At 47.2% G+C, this 26,943-nt stretch overlaps 1 protein-coding gene across 1 annotated transcript in view; it reads left to right on the top strand.

Annotated features, from left to right (window-relative positions):
• fcho2 (FCH and mu domain containing endocytic adaptor 2) overlaps positions 1 to 21,038 on the top strand; it is a 21,318-nt gene extending 280 nt beyond the window's left edge. Inside the window, exons 2-24 of the mRNA XM_047045227.1 lie at positions 717 to 907; positions 3,111 to 3,201; positions 3,427 to 3,496; positions 3,637 to 3,661; positions 3,882 to 3,938; positions 4,070 to 4,127; positions 4,548 to 4,723; positions 7,785 to 7,809; positions 9,334 to 9,376; positions 9,527 to 9,618; positions 10,725 to 10,808; positions 11,596 to 12,156; positions 12,651 to 12,766; positions 13,017 to 13,146; positions 13,303 to 13,392; positions 13,781 to 13,840; positions 14,506 to 14,617; positions 15,670 to 15,825; positions 17,085 to 17,217; positions 17,618 to 17,817; positions 17,927 to 17,982; positions 18,096 to 18,260; positions 18,415 to 21,038. Of these exons, the coding sequence (XP_046901183.1) occupies positions 717 to 907; positions 3,111 to 3,201; positions 3,427 to 3,496; positions 3,637 to 3,661; positions 3,882 to 3,938; positions 4,070 to 4,127; positions 4,548 to 4,723; positions 7,785 to 7,809; positions 9,334 to 9,376; positions 9,527 to 9,618; positions 10,725 to 10,808; positions 11,596 to 12,156; positions 12,651 to 12,766; positions 13,017 to 13,146; positions 13,303 to 13,392; positions 13,781 to 13,840; positions 14,506 to 14,617; positions 15,670 to 15,825; positions 17,085 to 17,217; positions 17,618 to 17,817; positions 17,927 to 17,982; positions 18,096 to 18,260; positions 18,415 to 18,437 (2,714 nt within the window). The 3' untranslated portion in view covers positions 18,438 to 21,038. The remainder of the gene's footprint in view (positions 1 to 716; positions 908 to 3,110; positions 3,202 to 3,426; positions 3,497 to 3,636; positions 3,662 to 3,881; positions 3,939 to 4,069; positions 4,128 to 4,547; positions 4,724 to 7,784; positions 7,810 to 9,333; positions 9,377 to 9,526; positions 9,619 to 10,724; positions 10,809 to 11,595; positions 12,157 to 12,650; positions 12,767 to 13,016; positions 13,147 to 13,302; positions 13,393 to 13,780; positions 13,841 to 14,505; positions 14,618 to 15,669; positions 15,826 to 17,084; positions 17,218 to 17,617; positions 17,818 to 17,926; positions 17,983 to 18,095; positions 18,261 to 18,414) is intronic.
• Positions 21,039 to 26,943: the final 5,905 nt, after the last annotated feature.

Here is a 26,943-nt window from a genome sequence, read left to right as displayed (position 1 = left end):
CTTTTGCATTCAGAGGCTGTACTCCTGTGTGTGTGAGTGTGCGCGCATACACAGGCTCACCCCTCCGTCCAGACACAGTGCAAGGGCTTGCAAATGTTCTGACAGCCAAATTAATTGGGGCTAAAAACAGTTAAAGAATTCCTCCTCCTGTCCAGCTGTTCAGAAGAGGTCGCGCCGTGACCTCCACCACGTCAGAACAATCACCCAGACGTCCCCATGATGACACTGCCACTCTGACGGCTGGAGAGGGAGATAGAGGGAGGGGGGTGGAGAGGGAGAGAGAGGGAGGGAGAGAGAGAGAGAGAGAGAGAGGGAGAGGGAGAGAGAGAGAGAGAGAGCTTGAATAAACTTTCTACCACGGACCAACAGTGACACTGGGGGTGTGGGTTTTGGGGGGAGGGAGGGGGGGGGGGGGGGGGTAGCACCGAGTGTTCACCGATATCCAGCTGAGCTGTCAACTGGCAGAGAGCCAGACACGCAACATCGCCCCGCCCCTCTTCCACTCCGCTCCCAGCGCCATGTGAAGCATACGCAATTTAAAAGAGCTTCCTGCTTTCATGCGTGACTGCATGCTCTCTCCCCCCCCTCTCTCTCTCTCTCAAACACACACACACAGACAGGCGGAGAGAGGAGCAAACAGAGGCAGAGAGAGAGAGGAAGAAACCGCAACATTTCTCCGTGTGGAGGTGTCCACCTCGGCCGCCGCGGTCTCCCAGCGCTCCTCTCGTCCGCGTTCACACTGACGCCAGACGGCCACGCCCCGACCCTCCCCAGTGCGTGTGAGCAACACGTCGCGGGCGACGGGGCCACGCTGTCGGCGGCACCCCCCCTGCCCTCGGAGCCCCGTGCTCCACCCTGGCTGCCGTTTGGGCCACAGCGTCTCCTGAACTCTGGAGCAACTACAGATGTGCACAAGTCTTCCCCTTCTGACATCTGTCACGGTCCGGGTTGCTCTTTTTGTTTTCGGCGTGCCTTTGTTTGGCAGCCACGGCGAGTCAAATCCGTGAGAGCAAACCCCCCCGGTCGAGTTTTGGCGCAGAGATGATGATGATGTGAAGTGTTGCGTCGTCACAGCGTGCATGTGGCTGCTTTTCGTCAGTGCACGTTGGATTTGGAGGGAGTTTGGTGTGTAAGATTGCCAGTCATTCTGTTCATTGCTCTCTCTGGCTGTCATTCTTGCTCTCTCTCTCTCTCTCTCTCTCTCTCCCTCTCTCCCTCTCTCCCTCTCTCCCTCTCCATCTTGCTGGCTCTTGTGAACATGGAGTGTGTGCGTGTTGTGACTGGAATGGGGCACACACTCGGCAATCATGTGTATTCGCCGGCGGTAAAGAGGCCCAATATTTGCACAGTAGAGTCGATGGGTCATGGGTGCACTCCATCCACTACACTTGCCGTGATGCCGGCCTCTCGTGACTCGCCGCTTCCCTGCGCTTCAGTCCCCCCCCCCCCCCCCAGCCCCCAGCCTCCTCCCCCCCCCCGCCCCTCACAACAATGCTTCAGCTCTGCTCACCACTGTGCAGGCTGTCGCGTCGGCCGCCGTATACATTTGAGTCAACTATCGTTGGCTTTGTTTTTTTTCAGGTCAAAGACATTTCAGTGCCACGGAAATATTGCTTGAGGCATCCCCTCCTCTCTCTCTCTCTCTCTCTCTCTCTCTCTCTCTCTCTCTCTCTCTCTATGTCTCTCTCTATGTCTCTCTCTCTCTCGTCCTCTCTCTCTCTCTCGTCCTCTCTCTCCCTCTCTCTCTCTCTCAGCGAGCGCTTCCCGCCCGCCTCCTCCCTCCCGGTCGTGCATTAGTTTCTAAGAAAACAAATACAAAAGGCTCTAAAGGGCATTTGGAACATAGATCTGCTCTCTGCCAAGAATGCTCTGCATCTCTTACAGTGCAGTCACAGCATTGCCCGGACGCCCTGTCGGTCCGCTTGTAGGAACATCAACTGTTAACGGGAGAGAGAGGGGGAATATTTATTTGATCAATTGGTTGTTTTGACATCCCTGATAGACTTTTGAATAACTCACACACCTGCGGGGAGGTTGGGACTTGACCCTAACCGTAAACTCCTCCCTAGATGGGACTCCTGATGGCTGTAGTAGTTGATGGGATAGTGGCTTCAGCTAATGGCTGTGTGTGATGGTGCTGGAGTTGTAATGAGCGGCCTAGCCAGAACCGCCATCCCGAGAGGAGGTCATTGAAGGCGCACATTTATCCTAAGTGTTGCCTCTGGTTGTTCCCACGGCTTTGCAAGTGTGTGTGTGTGCGTGTGTGAGAGAGAGAGTCTGCGAAGAAGAGTGTGGGTTTTTCGTGTGTGTCTTGAGGATGAGCATGGTTTCTCGGTCATGTGCGTGCGCCATGAAACCTCTCAGCCGTAACCCGTTTGGAAAGGCTTTTTGAGACCTTCTGGCGTCGGGCCATTCCAAGTGCTAGGACTCAGAGTTAAGCATGCATAATTGATGAGCATTAAATTAAGCGTGAGCTTTGTTGTTTTTTGCAAGAGTTTTCTTTCTTTTTCCTTTTTTCTCCGTCGTTTATGCATATTTCTTTTTTTTGTCTTTTCTTCATGGCCCAATCTGAGGCTGGTTAGGATCCGAATGATATCACGGTCATTAGTCTGAATTGATTAAGGTTGCTTTCAGGTGTTAATCTAATCGTTTTGATTATCGTTAAGCTTCGCCATCGTTGGTTCTGTCAAATTGTAAGCGTGGCTGCAAGGGAGTGTGTGTTTGTGTGGGTGTGTGTGTGTGTGTGGATCAGTGTTTTGTAGCTGTGTGTGTGTGTAGTTATGCGAGCATGTGTTCAAGATTTTGTGTGGAAATGTTTGAGTGTGTGCATGTGTTGAAAATGGGACAGCATTTTATCAGAATTAAAAGGGAGCTGCTGTGTCTGTCTGTGTGTGTGTGTGTGTGTCAAATCTTTTCCTCATCGTCAACAGACACACACTTGACTCGGCGATTAACCCCATCTGCCCTCTGGGATCTGCCAGGGCCTTTCAGTGTCTGTACTTGTGTGTATGTGTCCACACTATCCTCTAAGAAGTGGGTCTGTGGTTTCATGTCTTTCAACAAAATAACTGAGTGTGCATAACTTACCAGAGGGTCGCTAACCCTTTCAGTTCAACGTGTCTCAGCCTGCTTTAAGAGTGTGTTCTGTTTGCTTAGGGCCCATCGAGTTTGAGGAGTGCAACACCGCTATTGCCACTGAAGGTAACACACACAAACACACACAATAAATGACATAGTACTTGAGTCAGACATTCTAATCTGGAGATCATGAATGAATAACAACACACCATGTTTTTTGGCCCGCTGTTAAAATAACCAATTCACAGATCATTGGTCGCTAACTGTCAAATGGAAGTTTCTGGAGTCATTGGGTTGGGGAAAATGTGTAACGGTGAGGTGATTGTTTGTTCACGTTATTGCTGTTAGGAGCCAAACCCAGGAAGAGGAAGACTTTCGCCATCCCAGGACGCAGAAAAGACAAGGACACGGACTCCACGTAAGTGAACACAAGAGCGTTGAGAAGTTCTGTCCGACCACTCCTGCTAGGATGTATAGACCAAAAGCCATACATATCCTGAGAACGATGAAATATATGATTGTGTACGTTTTTTATTTTGTTTATGTTGTCTTTCTCAGAGAATCCACTGAAGTTGAAGCTACCGTAAGTATATTTACGTGGAGATTTACATCTTGGATTCTTTTTTTTTTCTTCACTCTAAACATATAAATTTGAGTTTACATTTGAGGTTGTTTTCTGTTTTCAGATAACACTGTCATTGCTGTTTCTAGGATCTAAGTACCTCTGTGGTAAATTCATACTTCTTGTATTTTACCACCCTACCCCTACCCCCCCTCTGTCTCTCCTTTTTGTCTGGCTACAGAACGCTGCCAATGGAGCACCCCCAGGGTACAATGGGAACATAGACATCCAAAACGCCGTGAGTAAACAACACACATACACAGTATACGTGTTGGACGCGCTCAGTCAGTCACTCTTTCTCTCACTCACACACGCACAACTTCTCTCCTCGTTCTATATTAATGACAGGTTTTTCCCTATCTCTTCCAGAATGTTCCCCAGGTTGACGAAGACGGTTTCTGTATCAGGCCCGAGGTCAATGAAAATGATATCCTTTCCTGTGCCCCGTTTGACGCGCTTTGCCTCACACAATAAGTTATTTATTTGTCTTCGACAAGAAATGTGAAACATGGCTATGCAGCTACAGTACGAGCGGTGGTTATGCGTCGTGGCGAATTAGTTTCGTTGTTTCCATATTTCCTTTTTTTTTTTTTTTTTTTTAAGTGAACTCATTCCTTTCGAGCGTCTTTCGCGAGGCTTTGTTTGTGAGAACCGTAAACACGGGTGAAGTTCTGGTTTTCATTCCAGCATGAACAAACTGAAGCCTCTAAAACCCAACGAGAACACAGTCAGGTCCTGTGTGGAGCACATGTCAGACATATTGTCCCCTTGCCTTCAGCGTGTTCTGCTGTCGGTTCCGGTTCCTTAACCCCCCCCCCCCCCCCCCCCCCCCCCCCCGTGTGTCTACATGCCAAAGAGAACTCTTTCTACTCGTCAAGTGACTCCGAGGACGAGGACGAGCCCAAGAAGTTCCACGTGGAGATCAAGCCGGTGCAGCCCAACAACGGAACCATCCAGAGCCGGGCCACGATCGACGAGCTCAAGGCCTCCATTGGGAACATCAGCCTATCGCCCTCCGCCACGGTGTGTTAGTGCCCCCCACACACACACACACACACGGGACACACACATCGTGTACTCATTTACACACACACACACACACACACACACACACACACACAGATAAACAAAGTCATACACATCACAAACCACTTGCGTATACACGGCCATAGAAGCGCATGCCCTCGCACACCCGTCACACACGTACGCCCAAATATCCCGCTCACGCCGACACACGCCCGCGGACGTGCCCGTTACACTCCCGTGCACGCACACACACTCCGTGACGCCGTACACCTGTCGATTTTCCCTTCTCGAGTCCCACAGAGCAGTTCCACACTCAGTCCTTTTCCTGGAACACTAGAGGGCAACAGCAGACAGCCTATCCCCTGCTCGTCAGGCCTGGGAGAGCTCAGCAGCTTTCCCCTCAGCGACAAACCTTGACACCTCTCCTCAACCGCTCTTCGGCAAACCTCTGTGTGCTTTGGCCAGGTGTCTGGCGCGGGTTTGTGTTGACCGAGGCCCGGCCACGAGAGCGAGGCCCGCGGCGCTCGCGTCGTCATCGTCCTCTCCCGTTTATTTGTTTTTTTTTTCACGTCGAAGCGCGCGCGTTGAGACGGCGTCGAGGGGAGCCGTGGTTATCCGCGCAGGTCGCCGCTGGCGTGCCGTTCGCTGGCCGGGCGGGGGTTTTGAAGACCGATTTCAAGGTGCGACGGGTGTACAGGTGGAGCTGTCTCTTTAAATACCCGGGGCAAGAGCTTGGTTGTGCTAAGTCCTCTTTCTGCGAAAGGGGGATTCAGACACTCGCACACGCTGTTCTCTATGTGGTTATTCCAGGCTTGGCGTGTCAGAGTATCGGAGCCCGGCAGCACGCTGGATCCAAGTCGACCTTTGACCTTCTGCCCAGAGCCGACCTCGTCTCCAACCACTTTGAGTGTGTGTGGGGGTGGGCGGGTGCTTTGATGTTACTTGTTGTCGCCCACGCTCGGTGTGTAGACGGCAGTTGTGTGAGCCTCGCCTCTTTTTTCCCCTCTTCACTCGGTCCGTCCATCTTTATTGCACACGACACAACTGTCGCGTGAACTCTGCCGTTTTTTTCTCTTCCCATCTCTCTCACTCTCTCTCTCTCTCTCTCTCTCTTTCTCTCTCTCTCACACACTAACTCTCTTCCATGTACTCTCTATCCTCTCTTCCTGCACACCTCTCCACTACTTTCTGTGTTTTAATCAGCCTTTTTTCAATCTCGATATTTCGCTCTCTCTCTCCCTCTGTCTAACTCTTCACTTCTTCATTCTTCCTCTCATGTTTTATACGATTCGACCTCAGGGTTTGGACATGACTTGTGTACAAGTATTTGTGCACACTTTATGGGTACACTTTTAAGTCAACCATTAGATTTGATGGAGTGTTCGGTAATGTTTTTTACAGATATGTTTTGAATAAGCTAACTATGTGTTTTAAACCAAATGAATCAACCTTGGCAAGTAGTCCCGGGTTAACACTGAATTTATTTAATTTTTGTTGAATCGTTTTAGAAAGTATCTACAGGAAAAACAATGTTTGGCTTTTCCACGGCCTGAACCTCTCACTCTGTGCGTTACAAATGAGTTTTTGGTAGACGACACAACTTAACCTCTCAAATATTTCCTCGTCCAAAACTACAAAAGAAAACACAAAAAGTTGTTTGTCTTCTTGAGTTCTATTATCATTTGAAAACCAGAATATTCCATCCACAATGTTTTTCTTCACCCGGCACCCCACTCATTCAAATCCTTTTAAAGTATTTTCATGTTTTATTTCCACTTTCATGGTGACAGAAAAGTTCTGGGCTAAATGTTCCTGACTTGAAAAATGTAGGTGATGACGAAGGTGGCGTCATCTGGCGTGAATTATTGAACGCATGCCTCTCTTCTCTCCCCCTCCTTTCTTTCTTTCCTTCTGGTTTTTCTTTTTCTCTGTCTCTTCCCGCCTGCTCCTGCTCGTTCCCCCGTGTGGCGGTGCTTTATTGAAACGCCGGTGGAAGTCGGGTGTGTGTGGGCCAGAGGAGAGCCGTAATTGAACCCATTTGCCGCTCAGTGCCTGTGGGGACTAAACCGTGGCCCTCCCTGCTCCGCGGCGGCCTGACGACCTTCCCCAGCAGCTCTCCTGCCTGCTCCTCACGTCCACTTCTCTCTTTCCTCCCCTTTCGAATTCTTATTTTATTTACTTAAAAAACTCTCTCTCTCTCCATCACACTCTTCTTTTCCTACTTTTCTCTCGTTCTTCCTCTCTCTCTCTCTCTCTCTCTCTCTCTCTCTCTCCCCCCTTCCCTTTCTCCCCTTTGTGTGAGTCAAAACTTTATTGAGACAGATGTTCTCTGCGTCCATGGGGTCGGACACACAGGAGTGCGTGTCTCGTGTGAGCCCTGTGTGCCGCGTCAGATTGATGTCCTCAGCGGACTCTGCGAGGGAGCTGGTGGAAGCGTCCGGGTCCCTCTCTCTGTTGGGCCTGATTCATCGCTGTGTGGATTGTATTGCTGAATGTTTCACCCTAGGTTTAACGCCTGGTGTGTGTGTGTGTGTGTGTGTGTGTGTGTGTGTGTGTGTGTGTGTGTGTGTGTGTGTGTGTGTGTGTGTGTGTGTGTGTGTGTGTGTGTGTGTGTGTGTGTGTGTGTGTGTGTGTGTGTGTGTGTGTAAGAGAAAGAGAGAAAAAGAGAAAAAGAGAAAAAGAGAAAAAGAGAAAGAGAGAGAGTCTCTGAGAACAGTCTGAGAACAGTCTGATTTACTGTCTCTTAAACTCTGAAGTGTAAAATACACCCTCCCCTCGGGGAACAGTTAATAATATCGTTTTCAACATCGTTTCAAAACATCAGTTTTTTTTTTTATGCCCCTTGTACTGTCAGTACACATAGTTAAACATAGCTCGTTGTTGCTGTTCGAGTGGTCATACAGCTCATCTGGTTGAATGGTAGACAAACTGACTGTGCTCTCAGCCTCTCCACTGTGTGGAGATGTGAAGGGGCTGTGTATCTGGGGAGCAGGGAAGTTCACAGCTTGTCCCATGTGTGTGTCCGCTGGAATTAATTAATGTCTGTTTGTGTTTTCAGAGTCAGATTCGGAGGAATCAATCCAGTGAGTATTTTCCTTGTGTGTGTGTGGGCGCGCGCTTGTGTGTGCTGTATTTGCACTATATCTGTGTGACTCTAAAAGGAGCTACCATTTAGATGTCTTCATCGCTTCATTTTTTTTCTCTCTCTAATGCCCGGATTGCTTTTTGAAGAAGTTCATTTTTGCATTCGCGCCAAAGTCAACACGGCCCAAACGAGAGCCAAACTCGGCTACTTTTATTTATTTATTTTGATCTGTTTCCATGTTTGCGTATGTAGACATGTCATCTTATAAGCTATAAGTAAGATTAATTGCTTAATTGCCTGTTTTTATTTTGCATGTCGACCATGTTTTCCTTTTCTTTTTCCCCGTGCGTTTTGGCTGGGTTTGCTGAAATGAAGTTTCATTTCGGCTAAAGAGCCTGATAAACATCCCAGGCTGTCAAAGACATAAGACAGAAATACACCAAATCACACCTTGTATAGACAGTATATACCATAACTATCTCTTCAAATGAACCCGAAAAGTGTATCCAATGACTATGTAAAAAAAGAAAAAATATATTGATTGATGTTGAGTTTACACACTGATAGGAACTTATTAATCAGCCGAGTTTATATTGACCAGATCAGTTTATATTCAGAATTCAGTTATAACAGTAATAATGTATTCATTCAGCATTTAGTATATATTTACACTTTTATTCAATGATCAAGTAATGGGTAGAGTTGACATTGATATGACATTATAGGCTGAGTTGAGATTGATAGTTGTGTGTTCTACATGGGTTCGGGGGGGTCAGCAGGGTTCGCCCCCCGCAGAATAGGCTCAGTTGCTAAGGCTCAGGTACCAGGTGAGTAGCTCCCTGTCTGTCAGTCAGTCTGACCCTGCACTAGCCCCCGCACCCTCTCTCTCTCTCTCTCACACACACACACCACACACTCACTCCCTTGTGCTACAACCTCACCTCAGCCCAGGCCGTAAGCCCTGGCACAGCTCCCTGTGCACTCGCACACACACAAACACACACACAGAGAGCATACTAACACCTGCTAACCTACAGCAAGCTAACGCAGAGCCTCGATGCTAGCAGCACTGGCACCATGGCAGCACAGATAACCCACCCTTAAACCACACCGCGAGGCAGCAGGGGAAGGGGCCGGGGGGTCTTGGTAGAGCTCTGGGAAAACAAATTCACAGAATCCTTTGGTTTGAATCACGAATAGGAGGGTGTGATTTCCAGGATTAGCACCTGTTCCGTAACCCAATCTCAACTCCCAGGGCTGGTCGGTGGCCCTGGGTCTGTTAGCGTGGCGTCTCTCTCTCTCTCCTGGAGTGTGTGTGCCTGGACGGCTGAGAGTGAACGTCCACCCGAGAGGATGTGTTGGTTGTGAGTGTGTGCGGACGCGTGAACGGTCGTGAGGGTGCGAGTGCGTGCAAATGTGAGTGTAAGTGCTCCTTTTCTTTGGGGGTCACATGGGGAAGGTGTGTGTTTGTGTGTGTGTGTGTATACAGGGTTTAATTAGTGTGTTCTCTACTCTGGTCCAGGTGATGAGCTAGGAAAGACTAGGATGCCGACATCTTATAATGAGTAAGTAGAGGAGGAAAATCCCCCTGTCTTACGGCAGACAGAATCCTGCTGCCTAGTGCATATGCCACAATGACTTTGGTTGTATGATAGTAGCCTTCCATTTCATCCCTTGTTTCTCTCTCTCCCTCTCTGTGTCACTCTCTTTCTCAGCAGCAGACTGACCAACAGTGACCTGCTGTCGCTGGATCCGTTTGGCCCCTCCCCTGGAGCCGGCTCCTCCCCCTCTGTCGCCTCATCTGCAGGTAACGTGCTCTTTCCCCCCCCCCACCCCCTTCCGGTCTCGCTGTCTCCCTTTCTCCCCGGTGTCTCTCTCTCTTCCTCCTGACCAGTCCGTTGGAAGTCTACTCTCTCAGGTCTGTCTCAGATGGGGCCGGTGACCCCTGCAGTGAACCCTACACTCCACTCTAGGGAGTTAGACTGGTAGCCATTTTTATCTCGTTCTGCAGTCTGGTTCTGATCCATTTAACCCAGTTTACACAGCAGAAGTATTCCCGGAACCAGACTGGAAACATTTCATGAACGTTTCAACATTGGGATTCGTTGAGCTGTTTTGTTTTTATTTATGAGTTCCTTTTTGAGTTTGTCTGTTTATATTGTAATGTATAGTTTCATTAAACTTCCCTTGTATGTCATTGTGGATTTCCCTTTTTTTTTATTTTTTTTTAATCTGTATTTTACGCTTCCTCTCACTCTCTCTTTCCTTCTCTTCACACGCACTCCCTTTATCTCCATCCGGGCCATAAACACATGTGTGTGAACGTTTATAGTGTTGAAGTTCACTTTGGTGGAGGGGGGGAGGGGCCGGGAGCACTGTGTGTGCATCGCCGGTGATTAAACAGGTTTAGCCGTGACCCTTTGGCTCGGCTAATCTTAATCCACTGTTAATTGGCACCTAGTTGAGGTCAAAGGGCCGTACGTAAGGCCCACTGGCACGTCTGTTGTCAAACACTGTCTTGGGACTGTCAGAGGTCCGGGATTACCAGTCAAAAGAGCAGCGTTAAAGTGCCCTAGTTAAGATGCAGCTAGAGGACTTAGAACCTGCATCTGACCTGCTAAGTCTCTGTGTGTACAATGGAGGCAGGTATTACCAGTGCCGAACACACACACACAACACTTCTCAACAGGCCCAGCCTCAACACTCCACAACATTAATCTGCTGGCCGCTTTTCTTGCGAGAGGTGTGAAAGAAAAGATTAGAGATTAGGTGATTCGAGGCCTTTTTTTTTTCCGAGCTTGCGTTCATCTGTGGATGTTTTTCTATTTTGTTTGAAGTTTTTTGGGTTTGTTTATTTGTCTTATTTTGTGTTGACGCTGCTCTCCTCTCTTTCGCCCCCCCGCTTTTCGTCAGACCTCGCTTCCCTTTTCCTCCCCAGTCCTCCTTCTCCGTCTCTCCACCCGAATGACTTAGATGTCTTTCTGCCAGAGGAGCCAGGTAAAGAGGGAGCGCCTCGCTTCTTTTGAATCAAAGTCCTCACAACCTATATTTGGTCTTCCTCGTGTTTTTTCTTTTTTTCTTTTCTTTTATTTAAACGTTTGTTATTCACTGTACACGTGCTGGCCGTGTTCTATTTGTTTTTATTTTGGTTCATGCTTTTTATGTCGATGTGGGATACACAGTGCTTAGTTCAGTATGTGAGTGCCGTAGTCTAACTTTGTGTGCGACTGAAAAGCCCCAAAATGAAAGAGAGAGTGTGTGCATGCATGCATGCGTGTGTGTGTGTGTCTACCTCTAAATCAAGGGTCTTCTCAGACGGAAGTAATGCACATTTATTACTGATTGGCTTTAGCCTCAAATATGTCTGGTATTCTTGGCCTGACCTGGAGCAGGGGTTGCTTAATATTGCCTAGAGATTGCATTGGAATAAGTGAACGATTTAACACCTTTCTCGAAGCAAAGTTGCATCTAGAAGTGTCCATTACGTTTAAACCATTATACTGTATAGCAGAAGTCTCCGCCTTTTTAAAGGTCATTGTTGAGGTTTATTTTTATTTTGCAACGAGGAAATGGCATTTTAATTTCAGCATGTAACTGATTCAGTGAGTTGTTAAATATGCTTTCAAGTTTATGGATATGATTATGCTTAAAGTTCAAAGTAAGTGTTTATCTTTGTATCAGATGACCTTTCTGTTTAGTCATGGTGACATTGCTAATGATGTACTTAGTCTTCCTCTCTGTTGTGTGCTTATCACTGCTCTGGCCTCTCCAGCGCCCCCTCCAGCTGAGGTGGTGTCAGAGCAAGAGCTCTCGCCCCACATTGCTGAAAGCCTGCAGCAGCAGCCCCAATTTGGCGCCTCTCCCCTCCAATCCTCGGCCACCTCCACCTCTCCCTGGGACTCCCTGGATGAGCCCTTCCCGGGGCTGAGGCCCATCCCAGCCAGGGCCCATAGCGCCCCCCTCAGCAGGCCCATGGAGCCCCTGGAACCCTCCCAGAGCCCAGCGCTCGTCCCAACCTGGGCCACAGCCACGCAGCCTCAGAGTGCAGACGCCTTCTGCTCCCTCTCCTGGTCCAAGAGCCAGTGGATCGCCTTCAATGATGACGTTGTGCCATTGCGCCGCCAGACTATTAGCGGTGGGGGGGTGAGGGAGCCCCCCCGGACCCAGTCCATCCCCCCCACCTTTCCTCCACCCCGCTTCTTCACTGACGACCCCGCTGACCCCTACAACAGGGTGTCTCTGGGCAGTGGGGCAAAGGTTAGGTTAGGGGAGCCAAACAGCACCACCGGTGACCAGGATATCTACGCTCCACTGGCAGCAGCTACAATCAGCCAGATCACCAACGGTAACAAGCAGCATGGGAGTTGCTGCACTTGCAATGTTTGCCTTTTGTGAAGTTGTTCATTTCTATTTTATTTATGATTTTATTTTGTTTAATTTATTTATTTTTTTTTCTGTCAAGCTTTTACTTTTGCATAATTTCTGTTATGGTTGAATAATTGTTTGGTTTATTTTGGTGTTCAATATCCTGGGTAAAGTTACCGAGAAATATTTCTTAATTTCTGTTATATTTCTTTTGAATACAGTTTTCCATTTGTGCATGTTTGAAGTGTTAATGCATGTTCGTTTTTTTGGTTTGTTTGTTGGAATGACTCTGATTGGAGTGACTCAGCAGGTTAAAGTGATGTGTCATTTCATAGGGCATCGAGGAACACCTCCTCATTATAGCGTGGACGGCAGGCCATCTTTGACTTGCTGCCTCTGCTTCGACTCTATTTAAATGGTTCCTTGTGCCTCTGTGCCGCTGTTCACCTGTGACTGATCCGCCCCACCCCACAGTGCCTGTCCCCAACCGCCCCACCACCCCCCTGGCTGCTGGAGCCCTGGTGCCCCCCCCTCGACCCTCCTCCAGGCCCAAGCTGCCCACCAGCAAGCTCACTGGCATCAATGAGATTGTGAGTATTCTTCTGATCTCAGCACTGCAATCCAAATAAACTTGTATATGTGTCATAAGATACTACTAATCATTCGCTACACCTATGTGTCAGGTGGCCTTATCAACCCATTGGGCAAGAGCTTCCCTTTTCATGCCAGTGTGAAACGACATTTGCAAGATTTGGCTGTACAGTCGCCAGGTCCGCTGACGACTGATTCACTCATCCGGTCCATCCGCCCCGTTTGTTTATGTTGTTGTTGACCAATCAGGTGCGGCCGTTTAGCCCGCCCAAGGCGACGTCCAACGCCAGCCCGCCTCCGGCACCGCTGGCCCGGGCAGAGAGCTCCTCCTCTCTGTCCTCCAACGCCTCTCTGAGCGCGAGCAACACGCCCACAGTGGGTAAGGACACGCCCCCCCCCCCCCCCCCCCCCCCCCCCCCGCCCCCCCCCAGGACGCTGCAGTCCTCTCTCTCCTTCCTGGTTCTGTCTTTCTTCCTTTCTTTAATGGTGTGTCTGCGATTCCGTTCTTCCCCTTCTCCCTCCCTTCTCCTCCTAGGGCCGGAGCGTGCCCCCCTCGCCGCCTCGTCCTCCTCTCCAGGGCCAGAGCTTCTCCTCTCCCTCTCTCCCTTCCTCCTCCTCAGTCAGAGTGAGTCTTCCCTCCCTCCCCCCTCCCTTCTCTCCTTCTCCCCTTCCTTCCTTCCTTCCTTCCTTCCACGCGACTTCCTCCACCCTAACTTCCTGTCCGCCACCTGCAACGCGCAGGCCGCTCACCACCTCCTCCTCCGGAGTGTGTGTGTCACACGACGCCCCCGGGGCGCTGTGTCCTTGGTCGCTCTTGCATTGTGACCAGTGTGTGTGTGTGTGTGATCGAAGGAGGGCTGGAGGAGGATGCTAGTCTCAGTGTTTGGGGTGACTCTTGGCCGCGTGTGTCCTCCTCTTGTCTCCCACCTGGCATCGTGTCACCTCATTTTGACTCTCTGTGGGTCTTGTGGTGTCTTGTCCCTGTCTGGCTGCTTCTGTCATGGCCGCCGTAGAGGACGATGGCTTCATAGCCAAGCTGCCCACCTTTGAGAAGCGCTGTGAGACGCCCGCAGGTAGGAAACGATGGGATTGGTTCACGAGGTCGGGGCACCGCCCCTCTCTGTGTGACGCACTAATACCAGCCCCCCGGATTGGCTGTCGGCTTTGCAGACGTTTGACATGTGATTGTGGTTGGTCCGTCCGTATGCGTCTCTCCCTGGGTCAACGGCATGGGTGTGTCTTCATTAATCCTGGATGATGGAATGGAGGTTTAATATTAGCAGTTGTTCCGTCTTGAATGAACCATTCTTGCTCAAATAATCCTTGTATTTTAATTGGTTCAAAAGCCTAAATGACCTGACTACTCATGCACTGTCTTTAATCCCAAACAACAAGCATTTTATTCCAAGCAGCATGTTTCTACAGAGCTGTACCTTGTGTCTTGTACCTGCAGAACTGTTCATTGTAACTGTGTCTTGTTACCCTCACAACACATTTTCTTTTTTTTTAATATGATTTCTTGTTTTTAATAATGAACTAAAACTTCAAAATTGAAATAATTGTATGTTTCCATCACTTCTTGTTCTTTCTCTCTCTCTCTCTCTCTCTCTCTCTCTCTCTGCCTCTGTCTTTCTCTGTCTCTCTCCTCTCTCTCTCTCTGCCTCTGTCTTTATATCTCTCTCTCTCTCTTTGCCTCTGTCTTTCTCTGTCTCTCTCTCTGTCTCCCTGTCTCTCTCAGGGACATCTCGCGGACCCAGCCCGGTGACCCTGGCTTCCCAGGATGCTTTGCCCATCGCTGTGGCCTTCACAGAATCTGTTAATGCCTACTTCAAAGGAGCTGATCCTACTAAGTGAGTCTCACATGACCTCCTGCAGCTACCCCCAGCCCGGGCCTGCACACACACACACACAGCCAGACATGTTTGTATATGCATACACACACACACACACACACACACCCAGGCATGCGTGCAGAAACACACACACACCACACACTCTGAGAGGGAGCTAGCTGCTTACACCCAATTTCCCCAAACCGCAGACACGCACATGGATATTAGCATTTTAGCACTCACCGTTGCTCATGCTGCAATGTGTCGTGCAAACAAGCACTACGCTTCAATGACACCCCCCCCCCCCCCCCCCCCCCCTCTTAACAGTTCACACTGTGTCTCACACGCATGGGACGGGTGTGTGTGCGTGTGTGTGTGTGACTCCTCTCCCTGCGTGTGGAATGTTTTTGATTTGCTTCATGCCGACACCATTCTTTCAGAGTGGATAAACCACACGGGGCAGATGATAGTCTGGGGCAGAGAAAACATATACCCCTTTATTGGTTAACTGCTGTTAAATTGCTGCTGTGCAAAAGTCTTCTTTTTGCAGGGATTAGCCAATGGAACATTTCATAAGCAATGGAGTGGACACAGAGGCAGGGGTTGGGGCTCACTCTAAAACCACACAATCAGTTTAGACTAGACTGGGCCTGGCCTAGACTGGGCCTGGGTTAGATGGCTGGGCTAACCTGGGCCTGGGTTAGACTAGGCTGCTACTGGCCTAGACTAATCTAGGTTGGGGTTTGACGGTTCTGGGCCTGGTTTAGACTGGTCTGGTACTGGACTAGAATGGGCCTTGGTTAAATGGGGCTGGTACTGGTCTAGACTGGACTTGCGCTGGTCTGTTTTGGTCTAGACTGGACCTGGGTTAGAAACGGGACCAGACGCTCTTCCAAACAGTAGTAATAGTATAATCACATCGGGCAATGTTACGATGGTTGATTCTTACCATTTCAAAGATGACTTCTAGATGGGACACACATTGACGGGAATCAGTTCACTTGACAGGGTAAAGTCAGCTGTATTGACCCAGCGTTTGAGTGGTCATGAGGGCCGTGTCTGTGTCTCAGGTGCATAGTGAAGATCACCGGAGACATGACGCTCTCCTTCCCCATGGGCATCATGAAGGTGTTCACCAGCAACCCCTCTCCCGCCGTGCTCACCTTCAAACTGAGGAACACCAGCAAGCTGGAGCAGATCCTGCCCAATCAGCAGCTACTGTACAGGTGAGTGGCCAGTGAGGGAGGAGGGTGTCGAATGTCTGTGGTCGGTTGGTCAGCTACAGTGCGGACGAGCGACCAATCGACTTGTGCGCCTTCCGCGACGAGACACTTGCGGGAATATAGAGTTCCAGTTTCTGTTCGAGCTGGGTGTTCAGGGTCAGATTCTGCTCGGTCGACAGGACTACGAAAAAGACCCCCCCAAATATATTTTTTTTTTAAAGACAGAGAAGAATTTATGACAGTCTTGTGGGAAAGAATCAGGGTGGGGGGGGGGCGTCTTAGAGGAGAAGTGCGTCAGGGGGGAGGAAATTCGATTAGGATCGGCAGTAAACCTGTCATTACGCCCGGAGTGAAGTGTTTTTCCATCCGTCGTCAGCCGTCAGGTCCTCGCCGTGTCCCGCTCGCCTCCCGCCCCTCAGACGCGCCGCACCGCGTCGCTCGGACAACAGTCACATCACGACGACTCAGTCAGGCGCGCGCGCGCACGTGCGCGCATCCAAACGCGCGCGCGCTCTCATTCAGTCGGCCGTTCGAGCGGTTCACCACTCGTTCATTCCATAGACAGGGGCCAACCACACAAAGGACCTGATGCACAAACAGACTCTGACCTGTTGGGGAAGACGTGTTTTGAACAAAGACCTGACACAGCAGTTTATCTTTTGACCGTTTTTTCCCCTCCTCCAAAGGAGAAGGGCCTCTCTCCCTACCCCTCAACTTCTCCCTCTCTTTCTCCTCGTCCCCTCTGCTCCTCTTCTCGCTTGGCTTCCACTGAGGTTATCCCGAGACCACATGGCTTGTCTAATTGAATCAAACGGAATTCATGACTTAATAGCTGGGTGGCAATAAAAGGGTCATTCTTTCCGAGCTATTGGAGCTGCACACACACAGCCAAGGAGGGCTCTGAATAATTTAGTCTCTGATAGTTTTCCCTCTGTCCGAGTGTGTGTGTGTCAGCAAGAGAGTGAGAGAGCGAGACGGAGAGACGTGTGCATATGTGTGAAAGAGCGCGAATGTGTACGAAAGAGAGAGAGAGAGAGAGTGAGAGACACAGAGAGAGAGACACAGAGAGAGAGACACAGAGAGAGACACAGAGAGAGACACAGAGAGAGACAGAAGTTGGCGAGGAGATGGTGCTTTTTTGGGGGTTCACTTTGTGCTGATGTCTTTACAACCTTTTGCAAAATGTTTGGTTTCCTCTTTTCCAACAACGTTGTACCTCCCAAAGGCATTCAAACAAGTGTGTGTGTGTGTGTTGGATCCAGCGACCCCTCACAGAGCGACTCCAACACCAGGGATTTCTGGTTCAACATGCCGGCCCTGACATCGTACCTAAGGAAGTCCTCAGAGCAGAACCCCACAGCCTCCTACTACAACGTCGACATCCTCAAGTACCAGGTCAGATCCACACCTCAACATGACCACAACCACACCAGAGTCTTCCTCAACATGATCCACACCTCAACATGACCACAACCACAGAGTCTGCACTGTATGTGACCGTGATTCCACCTGGGTGGCGGAGAAAAAAAAACGTCCAAAGAAAACGTGTATGTGAGGATATGTTAGTTGCATGCTTGTCTTAAGTAACCTGGTCTAAGCTGACAAAGATTAGCACTTCGAGTCTTGCGCCCAGTTAAATGATCAGATAAATATTTGGTAAGTTATTGCTGTGTCTTTGATTCGAGTACCAGCTGCACGCATGGAGCGGAACCACTGGATTCATAGCCTCTCAGTGAAAAATTAATCAAGTGCACCCAAAGTGCTTCATGCTATAACGGTCCTCTGACTTTCCCAGGTGGTGTCCAATGGTATCCAGTCCACCCCTCTGAACCTGGCGGTGTACTGGAAGTGCACGGCCACCACCACCGACCTGCGCCTCGACTACCGCTACAACCCGGAGTCCATGACCTGCCCGGGCACGCTCACCAACCTCCAGGTCCTAGTGCCCGTTGATGGAGGGGTCACCAGCATGCAAGCTCTGCCCAACGCCATCTGGTGAGACGGAAAGAGCCTCTGGTTAGGATTCTTACAGAGAGGGTTGACACAATTCAAGGGAGCCATTTTAGGTTCCGGGACTGACACGTCGTTTCATGTTTTTCCACAGGAACACAGAGCAGCAGAAATCGTTATGGAAGCTGAGCGATATCTCTGACAATGAAGGTAATTCATATAGTGGCTGAATGAATGAATGAAGCACATATCTGTCTCACAACAAATATTTGGGTATGTGAATAAGACATTAAAACAAAAAATGTGTGTGTGTGACCCTGTAGGCTCGGGGTCTCTCAGGGCTAAGTTTGAGCTTTCCGATGGCCCCTCCACCCCCTCCACCCTGGCCGTCCAGTTCATGAGCGAGGGGAGCACACTCTCGGGGGTGGACATGGAGCTGCCCGGCTCTGGGTACCGACTCTCCCTCAATAAAAAGCGGTTTGCCACAGGTATTTGTGAACGCATTTTAGAAAATGGTTTTTGAAACATGCATTTTTTTTCAATCGTAAAACAGACAAAGAGAGTGGACGACACAAATGTGTTTCCGTAGAAAAACAAGGTTAGAATAGGACTAACGTGAGCTTCTTGTGTGCCTCGTTGCAGGGCGCTACATGGCAGACTGCTGAGCCAACACCCAAACCTGGACTCCCTTAAGCACAACGTCTCTATAGAAACTAAGTTACTTTGTTTTACTTTCACACGTTCCCTCTTTTTTGTCCTGTTTTCGGATGAAGGATGAAGGAGGAATCTTGGGGGAGTTTGGGACAGGCCTCGACTTTCTGGAACCATCCGTGCATTTTCAGGCCAGGTTCCCCTTCCCCTCCCCTTGGTTAGAGAGAAGACTACAGGAACACCGCACTGGGTATGCAACACTGTTTAGAATTTAAAAGAAAGAAATTAACAGACGGAACTAATGTGGAGTTGTCAGCAAATGTAAAGTAATGAGATGGGTCTGATGCTTTCTGACCTGTTCTGACTTTTATAAAGTCAGATATGTAGTATGTGTTGTATAGGTAACATAATGTATGGATTATATATAAATCTATGTTATATCTAAAAAGAAAAAAAATGAAAGAAAAAAATCGGCACTAACAATCTCTACTTTCTGTAATTCATCTAAGCTCTTGGTGTTGCAAAGATGGGCAGAACACAGAAAAGATTATATGAACGTAAACTACTCGCCTTTTTTTTTTTTTCATCCATCCTTCCATCTATCTCCACTGTAAATGCAATTGCTGATTGCTTTAATTGACCAGACTGAACTCTGAACTCCAGACTGATTTATTTTTGCCTTGTCATCTTTTCTGGTTTCCTTCTTATCCAATCATGTGCAATGAAGCGATTAAGTGAATAAGCTGTCTCAAACTACAACTCAGTCCTCTCTCAAACATCTATGGCTCAAACCTTGATACATTGTCATTGTGTTGTCGATTTTAACAAGTACTCTGATACAAAAGCAAAAAATGACTACTAAACTGACCTCAGTGCCTGTTTGAACTGTGGACGATTCTGTGGAGAAATGTGCCTAAAGCTTTTTCTCTTTTCTCTTTTGTATGCAAAAGCACAGTCAAAAAATAAAGCACCAATCTTAAGCCAGTTAATATATAAAACCTTTTTTTTCGGATACCGAAGGGAAAAATCCTGTCTTACGAATTGTATCTAAACCCAAAGGCCTTTGTCTTCCAGAGAGGTTTGGCCCAGTAGAATCTCTCCAAACCTCGTAGCTGCCTTTTGCAATGACGATGTCTGATGTATTTTCTATCGATATAAAATCTTTTACAATTTGTATTCAATACTTGAGTTAGTCAAACAATATCCAGTGGAATCAAAATGAGGCCAAATCATTTAAGTTCTTGAAATGCCTTAAACAGACCTGAAGCCAACAGGTGTTGACAACTTTGAGGAGATATTCCTCAGTAGTCTGTACTGCCAGGTGCCATATGTGGTACTTGATTCTGACCTAAGACACAATAGTTAGAGATGACTTATTGCCTTATTCCAACTGAAAATCAGCAGTAAAGAGACTTCCTCCTCTTAGAGAAACCTTATTTACCAGTCAGTTAAACAGGGCTTTATCTGCCTCTTTTCATCCAAAGCCTTTATTGTGAAATCCACGACCACATGATTAGAATATGCAGTCACTGATTGGATCCGTAGTACCTAGTAACAATGAATGGTGTTGCTAATTGGCTAATGAAAAGGGGTTTGCAGGTGCTACACCAGGAAGTAGCCTACAATACCTACTATGTCTTGTCATGGCTTGGTACTATCCCATCAGCAGACAAAGGATCCCTCAAGTGTATGATGACCGTGGGATTCTCACATGGTTTACTAGACATTAATCACATCTAGTATGAGAATAAATAATAAAAAAAAATATTGTGAAGATTCTTTATCGAAAGGCCTTCCTGTTCTAAGGGCAGTTGGAAACTGTCCAGGCATCCGGCCTTGTGTCTTAATGTCTGATTCACTGATGCGTTAATGAAACAACAAAAGTTATTATTGTTAACAATGTTGTAAAACAATGGTTGTATGTAAAACATGGTTGTTTTCTACACAGTACTTGGCACAAATATCTTGTAATATGAAACTTTTTCATCGCTATTTTAGTGGTCTTTTTTAATCGTATGCCTTTAATTCAAGAATTATTGTAGCCTGATGGAGACTAGACCTTCAGACAGAAGTGCAGCCAGGTGATAACATTAGATGGGGTGCCCTTCCAAAACAGTCCAAGTATCTCGCCATCTCAGAAATGCTGTCTTTCACTCCATCACTCAACCAAATAATGCAAGGTAGCCCAAAACGGGAGTGAGTTGTATTACTTTTTTTTTTCATCTTTTTTTTTCTCATAAAGTACATATCAAATCTGGATTATTTGTGGGAATCTCCTAAAGTGACTGTTGTAAATTCTTTCCAACTATCTATATGAAGTCACTGAGACCTCCTACAGAATCACAATGGACCTGAATGCAATGTAAAGCAAGCTGGTTCTTGCTGTCTCATAACACAACACTCAATGAAATTGTCCAAGGCATTTTTGTCACCTTTTTTTGTATGTTTGTCGAATGGAGAATAAGAGCAAATTCAGCGTAAATGATTCTCATAATATGTAAATATTTACCGATATCTCAGCCACTTTTCATTTTCACTTTATGATTTCTCAATGTGCCTGTATTAAATGTGTAATATATGAATATATACAAATATATAAAAATGACTACTTAATGGATTGTCTCGTGTGCTTTTTTCAATCTGAAATAATGTTTACATTTGACTTGATTATGATGACATTTCACTGGATTACGCAATCCGAGTAGGCAGAATTGCAATTCCAAAAAAGGCCTGATCTTTAATCAGTGTCTTCAGATGCATTTTCTGGTTACGGTTTTAGGCCTATATGTGTCATGTGTCCAGTAATGAGCACTTGAAGATTCATATTTTCAGTTGGCCTAATCTATCTCAAATATTTTTGGAGCACTTGCATAACAACACGCTTTGAGCTATGTACTACGCAGTACGGAGAGAGGTAGTGAAGGGTTTCGGTCAACGGAATGATTTCCGGGTCGTCAGATTCTGTATTTTGGCTGGATCGTGTTCGGAGAGGAGAGACAGGCTCTGAAGTCAACAAGCGTGCGCAGGCTAAGCACCTTGTTAGTTGCAGCGCTGTGTTACAGTCATGGCCATTTCTCCTTCCAAACAAATGCAGGAGGAGTGAGTTTTTACCTACTGACCTCGCGGAGACCTCGTTATGTTCATCTCACTGCATCTCTCGCTCACAGACATTGCGAGCAAGCAGAATTCCCCAAGAGTTTTAAGCAAACAAGCAACAGGTTATGACAATATACTTTTCCTTTATGATTTTAGGGAGGACATAACATGATGGGGAATATATAGGTTTACTGAACTCTCAGATCATGAGGGAGTTTCTCTGGTAGGCCTTCATGAGTCTGTAGACAGGATAGAATAGATAAGCTACCGTGGATTCTTTATTACAGTTCTACTTTCCCGAGGAAATGTGTTGTCAGTCTATACAGAGAGCCATACGAACACATAGATTAGACATAGTTACAAAATACACATAACACAACATAAGGCACATACTTATTTACCTTTAGCATCTTTTCTTATGGAATTCACTGGGATGTTTCGTTTAATGATGCTATGGCCAAGGGAAAACAATACATCAAAGCATGCCTATTTCCAGGCCAGGGATAAACTGTATATCTGTAACCTGATGGAAGCAGTGTGAAGAATGAGTTAAGGGAGTGCCAAGGGGGTCATTTGCAATGGCTATAAACATTTTAAAGTAAAAACGTTTCACGAATAAATATTATATTAAGTTAACATCTCCAGATCAATTATGCACATTGAATAATTTGGGCTGTCTCAGTGATGAAGATGATGAAAATCTGATGAAAGTTGAAGGTGCTGATGCCATCGCATGGTAATGGTGCGTGTGAATATAAGCCTGTGTGAGTTCTAAGAAACCTGTGCATTTGTGTGCGTGTGTGTGTGGGTGCGTGTATGTGTGTGCATGTAAGTGTGTGTGCGTGTGTGTGTATGTGTGTGTGTGCGCTTGCGGCCTCACGATGCATGTTTACACAGCAAGTCATGCCTTGTGCCCCAGCTGCTCCTCTCCCAGACCTCCTTCATGCAAATTGAAATCAAGCTTCTCTGTGCCCTCCGTACGTCCCTCTTCGGGAACATGTGTGAGCCATCCGTGGGCTCCATCCCCTGTCCACCCCACTCAGCCTGGATCTCTCTGTGAGAGAGACACACAGAAGAGAGACAGAAGCGTCTCTGGCATGGATTGAGGCTGTCTGTTAGTTCAGCGCGTATTGCTAGTGTGTCCTGCACTCTACGTAGCTGCCATAGATTGAGTCACAGCTGGAGACAGCGCTGTGTAGGCCATCTGGTATGGATGAATTGGGTCTGGGTCTTAGATTGGCACAGCTGAGCGTATGCTATCTGGTGTGGATTGATCGAGTCTGGGCCGCAGCTGATGGTATGAGCCTGGGGCGCGGGGAGCAATTGGCCTTTTCTGTCCTCCGTCACACTCCTGTTTGTCCAACGGCCCACTGGAGCTGTAGACTTGAGTTATTTCTTAAGACAGAGAGCGAGCACCACATCAGTAACGTTTATGGTCAATTTGTAATTGATGTTCCTATTTGATCTCTCCTTTTTTCAGTCTCTTTCTCCAACCTGAGTAAAGCCATCTGAACAAACAGTGATGGTGTAAGTCTGTTGCATTAATATGGCTTCCACCTCCTCCTCCCACCCCACCCCCAACCCTCAGAAGACCTCTTAAGTATAATTCAAAACCCTGAACCGGTCGGATTCTCATCCAAGAGTACAAGCTCTAATATTTTCCACCAAGCAGAGCAGGAAATTCTACGTTAATTCCCTTCTCGGTGGAAACAGGCGCAGATTTCCAATATCATGGAGAAGATCTCTTTTGGTCTTGAGATTTTTGTTGTTGTTGCATAATAGGAGTGGTTTTCTGTGGTGTCTGACACCAACATTCTTGTCCTTTTGTTATGGTGTCATAGTGTGCTAAGTCACTTCCTTGTTTAGAATGTGGGTGGCATTAGGCATTAATTAGCGTCTCTTCCTGCCCAGCCTAGAGATGCCAACCATAACAACAGTGGCATCATGGAAGTAGAGCTGTGTGTGTTTGTTCCCCGGGACTCGATTGCCCATGAAATCTCGTCCAATCCATTTAGAGGCTGGAACTGATACAATTGGCCATCTGCCGAGGTGAATTAGTCCAGACTCTCCCATTGGCTGAGCTTCAGAACCCCCAGCTATAGAAGCTGTGGTGAGCTTGTCTCTCAACACCCCCCTCTTCTTTCCCCTCTGCTGTTCCTGATTCCTGTTCAGCCCTAGGCTGGTTGGAAGGTCAGGTTGAAAGTTAGAACTGGGATCTATCAGAGGAGCAAACCTCTCGCACACACATTTACATATAGTCATTTAGCAGACGCTCTTATCCAGAGCGAAGTACAGTAAGTACAGGGACATTCCCCCGAGGCAAGTAGGGTGAAGTGCCTTGCCCAAGGACGCAACGTCATTATGGATAGACGGGAATCGAACCGGCAACCTTCGTATTAATAGCCCAGTTCCCTAACCGCTCAGCCATCTGACCCCCCACACTTCACTTCGTCCAACTCTTCCCTCTCCTGTTCCCCTTCCCAGTCCCACGGCGGGGGGGGATTGTGGTGTGTCCACTGCGTGCAGAGCACACCCTACCAGCCAGCTCTGGAGAGATGGAGCAGAGAGGAGAGAGTGAGCGAGCCTTCCGTGCCTGGGTAGCTGAGGCACGTCACAGGCTATCTGTCATGAGAAGCGTGTGTGGGGGGGGGGGGGGGGGGGGGGAGACGCGACTGAGAAACGGTCACATCTTACATCGCAGGTTCTCCCTCCCCCACCCTATGACCGCTAAACGTCGAGGAGTTTGTCTCTCGCCCCTCCCTTGCTCTCCCTGGGTAAAGACGTTAGAGAGGCGGTTACTTCGGGCCAACATTCCACATGCTGTGGTTTGAATTCACCCGTAACTTAAAGGCTTCACCCCTTTACCTCCAGTTCATCAGATAATATGACCCAGTCCAGTATATACACCTTAGTGGAAGTTGACCTCTTTTAGGTGGGGTCCTTATGGTGTTATCGACAATAGTGTGAAACAGGGTGTGGCGGGGATAGAGATGAGGGTGCCCCCCCCCCCTCCTTTGTGAGGACAGGGAAGGAGAGGGAGTGACTAGCGTACTGTAGAGCTGGAGACGATGTGTGCTACTGGCCTCTCACGAGGGAGGGAGGAGGGAGTGGGGGAGAGGGAGAGAGGTGAGTAGGAAAGGGAGGGGATTGGAGGGGGGGGGTAATTTTGTTTCCTAAAGCTCCTATATGTTTTTTTGCAATTATTCATATGATTAATATCTTTAATGAGGTTTAATGCCTTCGAATGCGAGACTACCACAATTGCATGAGAAGAGATTTGGCCTTTGATGTGTGTGACACTACAGAACACCCGCTCTTTTTAGTTGAAGTTGAAGCCTTCAAAGGTGTGTTTGAAAGAGGAGGTTTAAGTTGCCAACGGCAGACTGGCCAAAGGGGCATGGCAGCATAAACACAGAGGATCAATCTGCCCCCTGAGTTAGTCAGCACAGAACACACACACACACACACACACACACACACACACACACACACTGGCCCCAGAGAGGAAATGTTCTGGTTATAAATATTTTGATTTTTCTTAATTGAAAGAATCTGCAGAGCTCTAGTTTTTAGTGGGTTCTTTGAAACATTTGGTGCTCATATGTAGTCTTTGTACAGTGATCTGGGTTTATTAGTGCGACACACACACATACATATACACACACACATATAGTATATACTATATATACACAAAAAACCTACACCCACATGTACACACTCACTGTATCAACAGACACATGCAGACGGGTTTAGCCAGTAGGTGAGACTTTGAACGTTTCGGAGCCTGTGCTTCCACAAATAAGATCCTTTTGTCTTGCCAAGCAATAAATCACGCATGATCTTCTCTTCGATCTGAGGCAGGCCCTGTCACACGCGATCCCTGCAGTTGCACTTCCGCCCAGGCCAGTGTGAGCGCTCCTAAGGGATGGCAGCAGACTGCTCGGAAGTTCAAGTGAAAAACATGTTTGCATGTCACTGTGTTTGCATTGGGGATGAATAATCCATGACGATAGGTGTTTTTGCCTGTGGTACAGACACAGGGCTGGCTGGTCCTCAGCCTTGCTGCAGGAGACCACAGACGGGCTGGATTGATGTTGGTCGGGTTTAGTAAAGGTCTGATGTAGTATATACTATAGTTTGGTTTACTATACTATAGTCTGGTTTAGTATAGGTCTGATGTAGTATATACTATAGTTTGGTTTACTCTACTATAGTCTGGTTTAGTATAGGTCTGATGTAGTATATACTATAGTTTGGTTTACTCTACTATAGTCTGGTTTAGTAAAGGTCTGATGTAGTATATACTATAGTTTGGTTTACTCTACTATAGTCTGGTTTAGTAAAGGTCTGATGTAGTATATACTATAGTTTGGTTTACTATACTATAGTCTGGTTTAGTATAGGTCTGATGTAGTATATACTATAGTTTGGTTTACTATACTATAGTCTGGTTTAGTATAGGTCTGATGTAGTATATACTATAGTCTGGTTTACTCTACTATAGTCTGGTTTAGTATAGGTCTGATGTAGTATATACTAGTCTGGTTATTCTATACTATAGTCTGGTTTAGTAAAGGTCTGATGTAGTATATACAATTGTCTTTTTTACTATACTATAGTCTGGTTTAGTATAGGTCTGATGTAGTATATACTAGTCTGGTTATTCTATACTATAGTCTGGTTTAGTAAAGGTCTGATGTAGTATATACAATTGTCTTTTTTACTATACTATAGTCTGGTTTAGTATAGGTCTGATGTAGTATATGCTATAGTTTGGTTTACTCTACTATAGTCTGGTTTAGTATAGGTCTGATGTAGTATATACTATAGTCTGGTTATTCTATACTATAGTCTGGTTTAGTAAAGGTCTGATGTAGTATATACAATTGTCTGGTTTACTATACTATAGTCTGGTTTAGTATAGGTCTGATGTAGTATATACTAGTCTGGTTTAGTATAGGTCTGGTGTAGCATGTCTGGTTTAGTTTATACTCTAGTCTGTGTTATTATATAAATATTGGCTTCTATAAACTATAGTTTTTGGTAGAGTAGGTATTGGTTAGTATAGGTCTGGTTAACGGGTTAGTATATAACTCCTATACTAACCCAGACCTACACTAAACCACACCTATACTTACACCTATAACATGTCTCTAGAAGAGTATACAAATGTGGTTTAGAATATTGGGTACATATACTGTATATCTAACATCTGGTTTGGTCCCAAATCAGTCTTGAGTCAGCAGAATGAGTAAGCACTGGACTGGATCCAGTTACATGACCCATCCACTTCCAGATACAGACTCATAATTGCTTCTTCATACATCAATCAGCCCATAGCAAAGGAACAAGCCTTTAAGTGCTGTGTGACAATGAGAGGTCATGCAACTATTAGCCTACCAATAGACGTGGATGAACTTACAA

This window comes from Hypomesus transpacificus, chromosome 22 (assembly GCF_021917145.1).
Source record: "Hypomesus transpacificus isolate Combined female chromosome 22, fHypTra1, whole genome shotgun sequence".
Lineage (NCBI taxonomy): Eukaryota > Metazoa > Chordata > Actinopteri > Osmeriformes > Osmeridae > Hypomesus > Hypomesus transpacificus.
This window is presented reverse-complemented; position numbering and strand designations above follow the sequence as displayed.